Source organism: Lissotriton vulgaris, chromosome 4_1, assembly GCF_964263255.1.
Source record: "Lissotriton vulgaris chromosome 4_1, aLisVul1.2, whole genome shotgun sequence".
In the NCBI taxonomy this organism is placed as follows: domain Eukaryota; kingdom Metazoa; phylum Chordata; class Amphibia; order Caudata; family Salamandridae; genus Lissotriton; species Lissotriton vulgaris.
In genome coordinates, this window is record NC_141691.1 from 2,008,615,174 (window position 1) to 2,008,632,055 (window position 16,882).

General features: G+C 46.6%; 1 protein-coding gene across 24 annotated transcripts in view; it reads right to left on the minus strand.

The window, feature by feature from the left end:
• Nucleotides 1-16,882, minus strand: part of SCRIB (scribble planar cell polarity protein) — a 668,035-nt gene that overhangs the window by 399,724 nt on the left and 251,429 nt on the right. For all 24 annotated transcript variants that reach the window (XM_086966382.1, XM_086966383.1, XM_086966358.1 and 21 more), the window contains exons 4-5: nucleotides 14,770-14,859; nucleotides 6,960-7,016 (exon numbers count right to left, since the gene is read on the minus strand). In XM_086966382.1, coding sequence (XP_086822508.1) covers nucleotides 6,960-7,016; nucleotides 14,770-14,859 — 147 coding nt within the window. The remainder of the gene's footprint in view (nucleotides 1-6,959; nucleotides 7,017-14,769; nucleotides 14,860-16,882) is intronic.

Here is a 16,882-nt window from a genome sequence, read left to right on the forward strand (position 1 = left end):
ACACCACTGGCATAGGGCACCCAGCTGGAGGGGTGGTTGATGTATGCCAGGGCAGTGGGATTGTGGGCATGGCACACAGATGTGTACCATGTGGACTGTTTAGTAGTTCTGCACCAGGGCACTCAGCCTGCAAAGGCAGTATGTGTGTGTGTGTGTCAGTGTACAGGGCCGCTAAGGGGTCTTCTCTGGTCACAATGCCCTGGGTACCTCGGGTACCATTTACTAGGGGCTGACATGTGGCCAGAGATGCCAATTGGGTTTAGGCTTTAGTACAGTTTTTAGGGAAGGAACACAGGCCTTGGGTACCTGATTGGCAGGGACTCAGGGCACACAAAGGAAAAGTGCATCAATTATCAGGCAAAAAGTGGGGGGGTACTGCAACAGAAACTCACTTTCTCACAGCCGCCCCATTCCAGGAGTGATGCATCAGTCACCACTGTTTGATCTGGTTGGGGAAGGAAGAGGGCTCTGCCTCTCTCACCCAAGCTTGGTTCAATAGCCACCACTGCATTTGTTATGCAGTTCCCTCCGAGATCTGGACATAGTCTGAAAAATTCCCCAGATGCTGCACCCAATGGAACTTCAGATCCCACTGCAGAGCCTGCATATGCCATCTGGCATGATCCACCAGCAGAATGCAGGAGGTCAGGAGGCCCAGCAGCCTCGGTCTTTCTCACCGACATCCAGGAGAGAGGCTGAAACATCGGTATCATAGCCCGAATATCCCAGACTCGCTGCTCGGGAGGAATGGCCCGAAACAGCACTGTGTCCACAACCGCTCCAATGAAAGGGAGAATCTGAGAGGGAGTCAGGTGTGGCTTCGGCACATTCATAGTGAACCCACATCCTGGGGCGAGCCCACCTTTCAACAGCCAGTCGTCAAGATAGTGGAAGACTGGAACCCTTGATATGCGCAGATGAGCTACAACCACCGCCATCACTTTCGTAAATACCCAAGGGGCACTGGGAAGGCCAAAGGGGAGACTGGTGTACTGAAAATGCTCATGGCCTACTGTGAACCGAAGGTAGCGTCTGTGGACTGGCAGAACCGGAATATGGAAATAGGCATCCTGCAATGTCGGCGCCACCATCCAGATCGAGGGCAGACAGGACCTGAGCTAACATGAACATTGAGCGTCTCCTTCCAGAGGAAAAGGTTCAGGACACGGAGGTCTAAAATAGGACGCAGGGCTTTATCCTTCTTAGGCACCACAAACGAGTGGGAATAGAAACCAGGACCTACTTCTGCCGCAGGGACCCTCTCGGTAGCTCCCTTGGCCAGGAGACTTCCTGGCGGAGAAGCGCCAAATGATCCTCTGACATGCGATGGAAAGACTGTGGCATGGAAGGAGGGGTAGTCTCGAAGAGGAGGGAGTAGCCCCTTCGGACTATTTACAAAACCCACCTGTCCGATGTGATTGATCGCCAGTGGGGGGAGGGGATGGCGAATCCTGCCGCCCACTGGCCGTTGATGGGCCTGAAATGTTGGACTGGGAGGGTTTGGAGGCTGCGTAAGACGGAGGGGGGAAGGGGGACCCGCTGTCTCCCAGACCCGCGAGGTCGTGGAGTGCCCCATGTCTGTGGCCACGTAGAGACTGGGCAGCTTGCGTGAACCAGTGGCTATGCTGCGCCGGAAGTGGCTGGGCACCCCTTCTGTAGCCGTAAAAGAGGCGAAAAGCAGACTTAAGTGGTCAGGAAGGCGCAGCGAGGCCCAAAGATCTGGCCATAGCCAGAGATTCTTTAAAGCGCTTCAGCGCGAGTCTGCTTTGTCACCAAAAAGACAACGGCCATCAAAGGGTATGCCCAGAAAAGTTGACTGGACATCAGCCAAAAAGCCAGATGTCCTCAACCAGGCATAGCGCCTAAGAGCTACCTATGTTATAATCGTTCTGCCCAGTGAGTCGGTGGTATCTAGCCACATCGGATTGTGAATTAGGATGCATCTCTCCCATCCACCACTGCCTGGGAGAGAACGGCCCGGGCCTTGTGGCAGCACCTGCGCAAGCGTATCCGATATGGTGTGGGAGTATCCGCCCGAGGCATGCAGTATTAACGCAGCGCAGATCGACTGGCGTCATTCCGGATCCAGGCCTGGAGCCACCGGCCATCCAGCGCCGGAGCCACCAGCATTGAAGGCCCAGGGCCCCTGGCCGGCTTCGAATGTGCGCAGGTAAGAGTCAGGCTGCCCAAAGACAAGGTGGAGGGCCTTATAGAACTTGCGTAGTTGGGAAGGGGATGCTCCGACTCCCGGAAATGGGAGGAGGCGCGGAGTCGGCCCTGAAGTAGGCACTGCAGACAGAGCCTTAGAGCGACGATGCTCTGAGTCTCACGTCGCGTCAGCCGACCGATGGAGGGAAGGCGAAGAGCACCAGTGCTTCTTCACCTTCTTCTTGGACTTACCCGAAGACCTCAAAGACTAGGAGTGCGACGAGGTATGGGGACTCCGTGAGCGGCCTCGAGACCTTCCTCTCGAACGAGACCATGGAGCCAAGCGCCAGGCCTCCAATAACTTTCGGGATCGCTCCTGCAAAGACTTTGGATTCATGACCCGGCAGTCGGAGCATGATGGCTCTTGTTCGCACTCCAGACACCAAAGACACATAAGGTGCGGATCCATCACAGACATCGGCTTGAGACAGGAGTGGCAAGGCTTGCACCCGGTCCAGCGTTGGGACATCCTTCATGCACTAGGAGTCGAAAGACTCGAAAAAGCAGTTGACAAAACATCGAAAAAAGTTATTCAAAAAATTACTAAGGGGTAGCTCACTCCGGATCTGCATTAGGCTGGGGCGAAAAAGAACTGACATCAGCGTGCAGGGAAGGCGTCTAAGTGGGCACCATGATGCCATGCCAGTCACCACGACGCCAACGATGGACGCGGAGTCGACCAATGCCACCTACCGATGCGCAGGGGTACTGCTAAGAAGAAATTCTCCAGATGCAGTCTGACGCCTGGGAGTAATTTTAAGGTAAGGCATCTACAACAAACTGTCTCTTTCAGATAAAACCTTGAAAAAGAAAAAAAAACACAAGCCTGAGAAGAAACATAAAACCTGGAGGATAAGCGCAAAAGGCATCTAAAGGAAGGTATGGCCTTCCCAAAGGGAGCCTCATCTACTACACGGCCAGCTAAAGGGATAATACACCCACCACAGAACCAGAACATTGCACAACGAAGGACCACAACACGGTTTCTAAGAAGAATCATCCCAAATGGAATCTTGCCTACTGCAGGGCTAGCTAAAGCAACACTGCAAAACAAGCCAAGGGAAACATCGCTCAAAAATGAACCTGCCCCAGGCTTACATTACCCACACAGAATCAATCCAATGGCAAGGTGCATGTGAGAAAATGGGATTCTGTTGCAGTACCCCTCAACCCCCCAATTTTTGCCTGGCTTTTGATGAAACTTTGACTGTATAGTACTGGGTTCCCAGTACCAGTGTTCTCTCCTAAAACTGATCCACAATTGGCCCTTAAGACCTCCGGTAAGTCTCTAGTAAAAGGTACATGGGTAACTAATGCATTGGGACAGAAGAGGATCCCCTAGGGACCCCTCACCTAGGCCATGCAGTCTGCCACTGAAGCATGCATGGCCTGGTGCAGACAAAACAACAAACTCAACACGGCACACTGCATGTGTGCCATACTAACTAGCACTGCCCAAAATATAGGTAAGTCACCACTCTAGCAGGCCTTACCAGCCGTAAGGCAAATCACAGGTGTGGACATATCTGCATGAGCAGATACACCCCTGAAGTATTAGGATCTATTCCTTAATATTGTAAGTGGTAGGGAAGCCATAGAGAGTACCTGGGATGAAAACTCAACAACTCTAGTTCCACAGCACCATGATGGCTTCACTGAACCTAGGAGTTTTTGGTACCAAACAACTCCTTATAATAAACCCCCACTGATGCCAGTGTTAGATTTATTAAACAAATTTACTCAGAGTGCACCACAGAGGTGCCCCCTGAAAACCTACCGACTCTGGTGTGGTCATTGACTGGCTTTAGGAAGTCTGCCATCCACAGTTTGTGGACCCCTGGGTGGAAAGGCTCTGCTCTCTAGGACTCAAAATAAAGTACACCCTGGGCGGAGGTGTCACACCTCCTCCCCTAGGATGGGCACAGTGCTTGAAGGGGAATATTCAAAGACATGCCGCCTTTCTTATGTGATCACCAGCCTCTGCTGCTAGCAGCAGATGGTAATCCAAGGTTTACACCCCCACTTAGGGCAGGAAAACCGGCAGGAAAACTTAAGACTAGGAGGTGTGCCACCTTTGCCAACTCCAGTTCTCAGGTGGAGGAGGCGAAGCTGAGCACACTTTTCAGCCCCCCTCCATATTGAAGACGAGGGAACTCCTTCAATCAGGGCTAGGACTATGCCCTTCCCAAAGGAGAATGGCTTAATAGAGGATGTAGTCAACCCATGTAAGGTCCCATTGGCCCTACCTGCTGCTCCCCTAAAAAGCCCCATTAATCTAGAATTTAGGAGGCGCCCTGAGACCTTGTAGTTAATTATCTGCGACCTAAGAAAGACGAAGACGCCGCTGTGCAGCGAAGCTTGAAGATGATGACTGGCTTGGCCCCAGCCCTACCTGCAGGTCTCCAGCTTCCAAGACCCTGAAAGAAGACAACGCCTGTCCTGCAGCCAGCAACTTCCAGAAACCGCAGGAAGACTTCCTTCACTTCGGAAAAAAACGGAACTCCTGAGAACAGTGGTTCTGTGCCCAAGAATTCAACACAAAGGACTCCAGTGCCCTGCGGATCCAGGAGTCCTGTTTTGTTAGGAACTTACTGACCTTATTGCAAATATCTTGGTCTTAAAATAAAACAAAAAGCTTATTTTTATAAAATTGGTGTGGATCTCCTTTTTGAGTTGTGTGTCCATTATTGGTCAATGTTGTCCAATAAATGTCTTGCACTCCTCTGTTAGGTCTAATGCTAATCACCCACACTACCACTAATAGAGCAACTTTGGGGGGTTTACATTGAGCCCTGCACACTTTTGGGGAAGCCCTGGATTCTGTGCATGGCATTACTACCTCATGGCATACCATATACAGAGCCAGCTTCCTACAGTGCATCCACTACCTGATCAGCACAAGCTGAGCATCACACACCCAAAGACCAGGCCATGATAAAAACCTTTAAAATGTGACCGGATCAGTCAAAGAGCCAGGTATTGAGGTCCTTCCTGAAAGTGTGCAGAGTTGGGGAGCGTCCGATGTTCACCGGGAGCTCGTTCCAGGTCTTGGCTGCGATGTAGGAGAAGGCTCTTCCGCCTGTTCGGTTTCTGAGGATGCAGGGGACCTCTGCCGGGGCGAGGTCGGTGGAGCGGAGATTCCTCTTGGGTACGTGGAAGGATACTCTCTCGATGTATGGGGCTGATTTTTGAGGGATTTGTAGGCGTGGGTTCCAACCATGCCTCCCACTCAGTGCAGGCTCAGTTTCATGCCAAAGACGTACAATCATCTCATCCCCAAAGTTAATAGAAAGGTAATACTTAAATGCCAACGTCCACAGATCATTGGGGATTGTCTAGGTCAAAACGCATCCTAATAATACAAATGACATTTGCAGGGTGTTTACCAAGTGAAAGGAATAACACGGAGACAAATTTAAGGGAAAAGCTACACCTGGCTTCGTACATGGAACAGGGCTCTGTAAGTACCAGGATGGTAGTGTTTTGTGCTCCCAGACCACCTGAGGCTACGGAAGGGAGGCAGAAAATGCCAAACACCTCTGCTGGTGCAAACCTCCAGAACCTTCTCCTACCTCAAAGTTGGCACCAGGTATAAATATTGGGCCCTCAGACTAAACATTTCAGTACATATTTGGACCTGTGGAAGATTCAGAAGGACTGCTTTGCAGCTCTGCAAGAATGACTGTTACCGGAGTGAGAAGGACTGTACCTGCATCTTGAACCCAGGATCACCAGAGGGACTCCAAGGGTAACTGGATGGCCTCTTGATCAGTGTCTCAAGGACAGAAAAGGCTCCAGCCACCTTGAGCCCAGCAGCTGGACTCTGTCTGCTGTGAGACATAAATCTCCACATTCCCAAGTGGTGCCACCTCACTCCAGGACTGTTGAACGTGGGACTAAAGGTGCTCCGCCAGCCCAGCTGTGGTCTTCTGGGCAGAACAGATGCAGCGCATCTCCTCGCAGTCCCACATCAGAAAAGCCGCCGCATGATGCATCCCTGACACCTCCCATCACAGACTGCAGCTCATAGGTACCACGGCTGCGTCACTCCGCATTTCAAGCCTCCATCTACGGCATTCTCAACGAAGACCTCGATTCGCTAGCCCTGTCAATGGCTCCAACAAAATGGCCACTGTGTGAGGTATCCTCAATGCAGAGCCTTGCATCGCCACACGCGGCTCATAGGAGTCACCACTGCATGACGCATTCTCAATGCAGGATCTTGCAACGCTCTGAAACCAGCATTTAAGGTACTTTGTTCAGAATGCCTAACTTGGTCCCTTTATGCGGTCCGCGCTACATCGCATTTGGCATGAAATTGTGACCTGCATGACCAGATAACTAAAGTTGGGACTACTTGCTTTTAGGCACTATTTTCTCTTAAAGCTTTTAAAATTTGATCTTTTTTGGTTCTACTGATTGGATTTTGTTTTGGCTTTATTATGGTATCCTTTTTGAATGGATATTTGAATGTAAAAGCATTTTATATCTGAGCACAACTACAATATGAAGTATTGTTAAGCCATTACAGTAAAGGTAAATCCACTGATTGGAGAACTGATTAACATTTGTTGTTCAGTAGGATGAGGCAGTGGATTGTCCAACAAAAATCAAGAGTAAAAGTGTCACGGTGAGTGACAGATAAAACTGAATGCAGGACTGATAAAAAGGGCTTTACAACATAGGTTTGATAAAGCTACATTCTGTTAACAACCCATAAGGAGTGGAAGTGTAAGTCCCCAAGTACTCACGCAGGAAGCAGCTTTAGCAGGTTCTCCCGCAGCTCCAGGGTCACCAGGTTTGCCAGGCTGGAAAGGAAAGCAGAGACAAAAGTTACACAGACTTTTATTGACACTGCCAATAAACCAAGAAAATACAGAGAAAGCAGGCCCAGGCAATCCTTCACAACAAAGCACGGATGCATTTGCTTCAATAACATCTACAGATGTTGGGGCTACAAAGAAATTGGTTAATCGCGAGACTGTTAAAAAGGTACCTCTCTCCACCAGCTCAATATGCACAACACTAATAGGTTACTAAGGCAAAGGAAGGTCTGAACCCTAGGAATCAGAGACAGACGATAAGACAACTGATTCACGTGTAACGCAGACAAGAGACAGAGTGGCAACAAGACAATGAAGAGTTTGTAGTCAAGCAGAACAAGTTTTCCACAAAGTTCTCACTACAAGCAGAAGCTGCGCGGCAAAATGTGCCCTCAGACTTCAGCTGGTCAACATAAGAGCAGGTGCCACCAATGTTGCAGATACTACTACAGCATACCCCTGCTATGCCAATCGATACGAACAAACCATGTTGCTAGGGTTTCCATTTTTCACATTCATTCTTGAGCATGCATCACCAAGCTCAGGTTCCCCAGGTCTAGTCTACATCAGGAGCCTTTAACTATACTGCCCCATGGTAAATGTCTATCCAAGATTTAAACTAATCAAAAGGGTATGTGGCTGAAGGCTGCAAAGTACTAAACAGCTGAACACTCACCATTGGTTTTGGAATCGTTAAAAAACTATTGTTTTTTTAAAGATTCGAAGTCAACCATCAGCAATGAAAGCTTTTTCATGTACAGTGACCGATCCATCATAGAATGATGGGAGCCACTGACAACAGTTGGCCCTTTGGCAAGTCATCAATCTATGCCTACCAAGAGAAGTCACTGATGTGGCAGAAAGAAACACCTGGCACACTTTTCAGGGTGTTTTCCATTTCTGCCATTTACACAAAGGGTCCTATTTAGAGTGATGCAGTAACTGAATTGTAGGTCAATAATGGACGAAATCAAGTTCAGCATATTTTTACTCTTAAGCTGTATTTACAAAAAATCAGTAATACTATGGTGGCACTCCTTTTTAGGTCTCGTAGAGAGACCTATTACAGCCAAACCACAAAGCTGACTTTTTACGAGCGGATTTGTAGAAGTGCACGTGCTCGTGACCGCGCTTCTCTCCCCCTGCCTTGATCTTCAAAGGCTCCCTTTACCATTTGCTCCTGCCTCCCCGCCCACTCGTTCACACTTCACGGCCGACAGGCCTTCAAAAGGATCTGCTTCCCCGAAACGCCCCCCCGGCCCCGCCGCTTGCATTTCCCGTACTTGTGTTACTAAGTACCTCACTGTGGTGCTTCTTCTACAGACCTCGCCGTGAACACTGCTTCTTCCTGCCAAGATAGGTGTCCGCTACGGATGGCCATGGTTAATCCGTGTTTACCCTCGTAACTTTTAATGCACCCCCCCCCACCCCTTTCAATCAGCTGCCACGGGAGGCAAGCATAACAGATCTCGCCAGCACCAGCACCTCCATAGCACTGCCTTTATTCATGGTGTAAACACAGCTGCCATCCTTTCAGATCAATCAAACCCAGTCGGCCGGGATGCCTCCGAATCTCACTGAGTGAACCACCGTCCACGTTGTTTGCCTCTGTGCGTATTCAAGCTTCTTTGTTTCATCTTGATATAGCTACTTATTTTAGACAAGATAATATTGTTGGTCACAACCGTTGTGATAGCTGCATAATTTGTTGACACACAAAGGCGTTTGTTCATGGTAATATCACACATGCACTTAGGGAGCACCCAAAAAAATAAGACCAATTTAATCGTAGACAAAGCCAGATTAGGTATAAAAACCTCACAACGCCACTTGTAAATCATTTTAATGAACTAAAGCACACAGAATTGCCTGTATAGTACCTTTGGGATGCACAGCATCACTGGAAGGGTTTATAGGACATTGGCAAATGCTGGTATTTAGTCTTCTATTACGGTTTACGACCTCGTTTTAAAAACAAGATCAATAAGTTATCACTTCCCTGAGGCACGCACAAGATGCATGTTCTATTTGTGTATTCTTTAACTCCACACCCGGGCGTGGCCACTTCAAATAGTACGGTCAGGACATAAGAACAGTAGCGTTTCCAGTATAGAAGCAGCAGCCTTTCCAGCCCTCTCCCCTCTGCTGTGCTGTGCTTTTATTAGCGACCGTGGTAGCTCTTTGTACATTGAGTACAGCGCCCTGCAAAATGCATTTCGTCGATTTGCAGCAGCATACTTGTTTATATTTTCATAAGGAGTCAATCAAATATCAAATAAAAAATAAAAAAAGTCTGCAGCACCGGCCAGTCCTTCTCTCCCGCACCCAGGGGCAATGTAAAATAGTATGAGGTTGTTGTGCAGGAGAGAAAGGGGCGGTAGGAAGCCGTTCGCCCGAGACGACCTGAGCCAATACCTGACGTCTGGTTCAAGACTTCAGTGTCCTCGTCCACCTTCTTTGACAGGCGATTAGGGATGGGCAAGACAGAGTAAGAAATGGCGTGCGTGTATATACTTTCAAGTTTGACAGAGGAGTTTATTGTGATGTGTTGGTGTATATCGTTTACAGAACTTTCCGATTCTTGTTAAAGCGAGGGATTCTTTGTTTTTTTGGGTGGTGTTAAATTCACTTCTGTTTCATTCTCAGTATTCACACTGACCTCATTAAAAGTGCAAATGTTGAGTAGTTTGTGCGCCTTTTGGTTTTGAATGCCTCCGTTACTAATCATTTGCTGGGAAGTAAAAGAAAATGGTTTTCAAATGGATACCCCCACAACAAGCGGTTACATTTTATTCCTGTATATCACACTACACTATCATCTATCTTACCCAAAATTCCCACTCTTTCAAGATGAGCAGTCAAACCCGCGTGCACATCGCGCACCACCATTTGTCTGTGCCTCGGCATCAGACTTCAAACACATCGGAAGTGAATACTTGCACTGCTATTGGCTCAGTGTGTTTGCTTAGCTTGTAACACTTCACATTCACTGGTTATTAAAGACGTTTATTATCCTAACAAGTTTACAGTGAACCGCTGTGGCGCCGCACAAGGCATTACCAATGTTACGTCCTTATCTTTGTACATCTCTCCCCCACTTGCGCTCTATATTTCTCCCACTTGTGTGCTTCTGTGATGTTCACTCTGCCTTGTGCTCTCCTCCCCAACCTCCTCTGCCCGCCGTGTGCTGTTTTTTTCCGTTTCCCACCCGCTCCTACATTACGACCGCTCTACCTCACACCAGCTTTTTTATTTATTTATATTAATTGGAGCTTTTGTGCTAAAAAATATTTATTTTTCAATTTGCCGTCTTCCAAACTGAATTGTAAAAAAAAGAAAACTGGAGCAAAACGCACCTATGTAATGTCAGCGAAGTGCGCATACATTCTGATGCATGCGTTTGACAGTGGAATAACTGCACAGCCATTGTGTGGGCATTTTGTTATACATTTTTATTTTGATGATTGTGGGCAGCATCTCAATGCTTTGCAGCCCCACCAAAGGCAATTGGCAAAGCTAATATGTTCCGACGACCTGACCTATTTGCCCTACCAATGCTTTTTTCCAGTTTACCCTTCTAGGGATTTTTTTTAAGACGGATGCACAGACTCCGTCCGATTGTAGTGATCGGCTAGAAAATGTCTTAACCGCATCGCTGCTGCAGTGATTTTTGCGCTGTGCTGCAAATTGCCATTTTGCTGTTTCCATGACGAGCTCAGCTCGTCATCAGCACACGACACCCGTGGGTGATGACGAGCTGAGCTCGTCATCAGCATCGAAAGGGTTAAAGACATTGTTTCTAGAAGGGTATATGTTCTTAATCTATTTATGTCACGGATTACGTTCTATGCCCTCACACCCCCTCACCCTCACACCCCCTCACCCCCTCACCCACCCTCACCCTCACACCTCCTCACACCCCCTCACACCCCCTCACACCCCCTCACCCACCCTCACACATCCTCTCACCCTCACCCTCACACATCCTCTCACCCTCACCCTCACACATCCTCTCACCCTCAACCTCACACATCCTCTCACCCTCACACCCTCACCCTCACACATCCTCTCACCCTCACACATCCTCTCACCCTCACACATCCTCTCACCCTCACACCCTCACTCACCCTCACTCACTCACCCTCACTCACTCACTCACCCTCACTCACTCACTCACCCTCACTCACTCACCCTCACTCACTCACTCACCCTCACTCACTCACCCTCACTCACCCTCCCTCCCTCACCCTCCCTCACTCACCCTCCCTCACTCACCCTCCCTCCCTCACTCTCCCTCCCTCACCCTCCCTCCCTCACCCTCCCTCCCTCCCTCACCCTCCCTCCCTCCCTCACCCTCCCTCCCTCCCTCACCCTCCCCCCTCACCCTCCCTCCCTCACCCTCCCTCACCCTCCCTCCCTCCCTCCCTCACCCTCCCTCCCTCACCCTCCCTCACCCTCCCTCCCTCACCCTCCCTCCCTCACCCTCCCTCCCTCACCCTCCCTCACCCTCCCTCACCCACTCACCCTCCCTCACTCACCCTCCCTCACTCACCCTCCCTCACTCACCCTCCCTCACTCACCCTCCCTCACTCACCCTCCCTCACTCACCCTCCCTCACTCACCCTCCCTCACTCACTCACCCTCACTCACTCACCCTCCCTCACTCACCCTCACTCACCCTCACTCACCCTCACTCACCCTCCCTCACCCTCCCTCACTCACCCTCCCTCACTCACCCTCCCTCACTCACCCTCCCTCACTCACCCTCACTCACTCACCCTCCCTCACTCACCCTCCCTCCCTCCCTCACTCACCCTCCCTCACTCACCCACCCTCACTCACCCTCACTCACTCACCCTCACTCACCCTCACTCACCCTCACTCAGTCACCCTCACTCAGTCACCCTCACTCACCCTCACTCACTCACCCTCACTCACTCACCCTCACTCACCCTCCCTCACTCACCTTCCCTCCCTCACACACCCTCACACACCCTCATACACCCTCACCAGTATAGCATAACAAAACATAGCATAGCATAACAAAACATAGCACAGCACAGCATAACAAAACATAGCATAGGATACACACAACCTCACCCACCCTCACCCTCACCCACCAGCATAGCATAACAAAACATAACAAAACAAAGCATAGGATAGGAAAACAAAGCATAGCATAACAAAACAAAACCTAGCAAAACATAGCATAGTATAACAAAGAATAGCATAACAAAACATAGCATAACAAACCATAGCATAGCAAAACATAGAATAGCATAATAAAGAATAGCATAACAAACCATAGCATAACAAACCATAGCATAACAAACCATAGCATAACAAACCATAGCATAACAAACCATAGCATAACAAACCATAGCATAACAAACCATAGCATAACAAACCATAGCATAACAAACCATAGCATAACAAACCATAGCATAACAAACCATAGCATAACAAACCATAGCAAAACAAACCATAGCAAAACAAACCATAGCAAAACAAACCATAGCAAAACACAACAAACCATAGCATAACAAAACACACCAAAACATAGTATACATAACAAAATATAGCATAGCAAAACATAACATAGCATAACAAAACACAACAAAGCATAGCATAACAAAACACAACAAAGCATAGCATAACAAAACACAACAAAGCATAGCATAACAAAACACAACAAAGCATAGCATAACAAAACACAACAAAGCATAGAATAACAAAACAAAAAGTGCAGCATAGCATAACAAAACATAGCATAACAAAGCATAACAAAACATAGCATAAAAAACAAAGCATAGCATAATAAAACATAACAAAACATAGCATAGCATAACAAAACATATCATACCATAACAAAGCATAGCAGATCAAAACCTAGCATAGCATAGCATAGCAAAACATAGCATAGCATAGCAAAACATAGCATAGCATACCAAAATATCTCGTAACAAAGTATAGCCTAGCAAAACACAACAAAACATAGCATAACAAAACACAAAAAAAAGCATAGCATAACAAAACAAAGCATAGGATAGCAAAACAAAGCATAGGATAGCATAACAAAACATACCATAACATAACAAAACATAGCATAACATAACACAACATAGCATAACAAAACACAACAAAACAGCATAGCTTAACACAACAAAACATAGCATGGCTTAACAAAACATAACAAAACATGTAATAGCATAGCAAAACACAGCATAGCATACCAAACAAAGCAAAACATAGCATAGCATAACAAAGCATAGCATAGCAAAACAAAGCATAGCATAATAAAACGCAACAAAACATAGCATAAAAAAGCATAGCAGAGCAAAACATAGCATAACAAAACAAAACATAGCATAGCAAAACAAACCATAGCCTAGCAAAACACAACAAAACATAGCATAACAAAACACAACAAAACATAGCATAACAAAACAAAGCATAGGATAGCAAAACTAAACATAGCATAGCATAACAAAACAAAGCATAGGATAGCAAAACATAGCATAACAAAACACAACAACACATAGCATAACAAAGCACAACAAAACAGCATAGCTTAACAAAACACAACAAAACATAGCATGGCTTAACAAAACATAACAAAACATATAATAGCATAGCAAAACACGACATAGCTTACCAACACAACAAAACAAAGCACACCATTGCATAACAAAACATAGTATAGCAAAACAAAGCATAGCATAATAAAACAACAAAACATAGCATAGCAAAGCATAGCATAGCAAAACAAAACAGCATAGCATAACAAATCAAAGAATAGGACAGCATAGCATAACATAACAAAACAAAACATAGGATAGCAAAACAAAACATAGCATACAGCATCAATCAGCACCACCACAGCATCACTCAGTGGCACCACAACATCACTGAGCTCCACCACAGCATCAATCTGTGCAATCATTCAACAACAACTGGTTCAAATATGTTATCTCAATGTTTCAAGCTTTATTACAAATGTAACAAAAAGATGTTAATATTTCACTTCTGTTCTTGGATTTTCGTCACAATAAAATACACTGAACATAATCTTCACAAATGTTATTTACAAAAGTTTAAGCTATTGCCATTATAAAGTACAATAACTTTTATTTAAGTATTAATTATTTTAAAAAAGTAAAAACCATTGTTATTTGTAATATCAATACATGTAAGTACGTAAATACAACACATATTGCATTACAAATGCTATAGGTGTCGCATTTGCGAGAGTTATAACTATTGGCATTGTAAATGACAAAGCTATTAATTTCGCTATTTTCAAAAACAAAACAAATAAAAAATGTGTCATTTACAATACCAATAGCTCAAACTTTCCTAATACGAGACCTATTGCATTGCAAATGCTTGTTATTTGCTGCCAACGGAGCCCTTAAAAAAATCTGAACAAAGCACTATATGTAAGTTACTGCATTTCTTGCTAATTGTTTTAGTACCATTTAAATATTGCTGAGATACAACAATAAAGCTAGAACCACAATTAGACATTGTGCTACACTCAACCGTACAGTCTCTGCAAATTCTTCACTGAAGCCCTTATGTGCCTTGACAGGTGACAGAGGGTGCAGAAAAATGATTCAATGCAGTGTCGGCACCAACGCTCAGATAAATCCTAGTACCCCTCCATTATAAAGAACCCTACGAGAAAGATTCCATCACTTCCGCTTACAGAGCATAGGGCACAGACAGAGAAACTTACTTTCCAATGTCACTGGGTAAGGCTTGTAGTGAGACGTCATTAAGTGCAAGGTGCGCCAAGCTGCGTAGTTGAGTGAACCCGTCCGGCAACCTGCAACCAAAATCAGATAGTAAGTCATAAATCTTTATTGCTTGATTACTTAAAATCATTGCAATCACAACAACTTCACATTGCAATCATAATAACTAGATTAATCATTAAAAATTCCTTTACAAAGCCATATTCCCAGAAGATAAACTATCCAATATATACAATTTTAAAACTTATCAAAAGGATAAGATCAATTCACATAGCATCAATAATTATAAAATAATATTGCACATTTTATATTTTAAAAGTAACGCAGTGCATGGCATACTTTTCCATATACATATCCCAAAAAATGTGAGACCAAAATGTTCTCAGGTACACTTCATGCATAAATTACATTTCAACGCTCTAATGTACATTTATGGCCTTAAGCATCATATTAAAGTGATAATAAGTCCATCATTATACTATAAAGTGCTAATATGCAATCATTGCACTAACCATCACATAAAGTCAAACAAAGTACATCAATTTACAAAAGTAGTGGCACATCTGTTTTTAGGATCCCTCATAACATTATTATTAAGTGATAATACCTGTATGCCAGATAGTACTGCAGATCTACCTTATTGTATCAAACATTTTTTCAACCAACATTAACATTTTTACCAAATGACAATAACGGAATAGATTCCCCAGAAAAAGACAGGATTAATGCCCGACTAGGGGGGGAGCTAGAGGGCGCACTGCGGGATGGCTGGCTTGTAAGTCAGCTCCGCCGGACGGGTGCAGAAAAAGCGGCCTTTGTACCCCTGAAACTACCGCCAGTATGACGAAAAAGGAATATTTGTCAATCGGAAGATGAGGCCCGTGTGCTTCTGGTGATGAATCTCTAACACAACGGACACTGCGGTCAATATCGGCAAAAATCGGCGCGGAGGCGAGTGGCGATCCAAGATGGCCGCGCCAGACACTCGGAGCCGCCGGTAATTCGGACAGATAAAAGCCCAGATAAGGACAACAAACTGCAAGCTCGCCGATCAAATATTGCAGGGACCGACCACAGACAAGGTGAGAAAGCCAGACTCTGCTGGGGGCTACAAGAACGCAACTGGTGGGGATGCGTTCCAAGCGCTACAAAATGGCGGCGGCGGTGGAACGCGCAAACTTTGCAGCGGCGGAGAGCAATAACGGGACCGCGAAGAGACCAGGCGGGTTCTAAGCGGACGAAAGCGAGAGAAAACGGACGAGGTTGCAGGGTGGAGGCAGTGAAGGGCGAGGAAAGGATCTTTGCTTGTTCACACACAGAGACCTAGAACTGTAATGCTGATTCACTCTACAGTCTGTGTGCCCCCGCGAGAGATGAGGTGTATGCAACCCGAGAATGGTGTCAAAGGCGTGGAACTGACTCGGCTGAATAGAACCGGGCCGCCGCTACACTAGCTGCTGAGACTCACTCGGGCGACTGCCAGATGGTAACAACATGGGCACCCATTAAAAACTAACGGCATATACCGGGAAAGGAGTCCCCACGTGTGAACTACATGGCTGAGGAACGGCACGATCAGTGAATTGTGCAGGAGCTGCCGGTGAGGCGATCTAACTTCACGCTGCCGGGTAGATCCCATTCTGGAGGCGCTCAAGACACAGCGAACGACACAGCAGTGAGTGCGGGGATGCGGAGGGGGTGACATCACGCTGTCATTGGTGTCCCCAAGCGGCTAATGAACTGCAACTAGGTGAAAAAGCGAACCTTCTGGCGGTCAGATGCATAAAACTGCTTCACTGTGGGCGGCAAGAACACCCCAACGTCGAAACCAGCCTGCTGCAGGTACCTTGTCCACAACAAGCCCAGGGACGCGACAAAGTAGCCCTCCAACGTGCACCGGCATTATGGGGAAACCGGACAAACAGCAGACTAAATTGTCTTTTGAGTCAAGGAAACAAGCCCAAAGCAACGCAGCCACTTCGGACGCGGAGGGTGAGCAAGAGTTGAACGACGGGACCGGCATGGAGACAGTCCTGCGGGCGATTCAGAAAAGTCTACAAGAAATGAACAACAAACTGGACAATGTGATGTAAC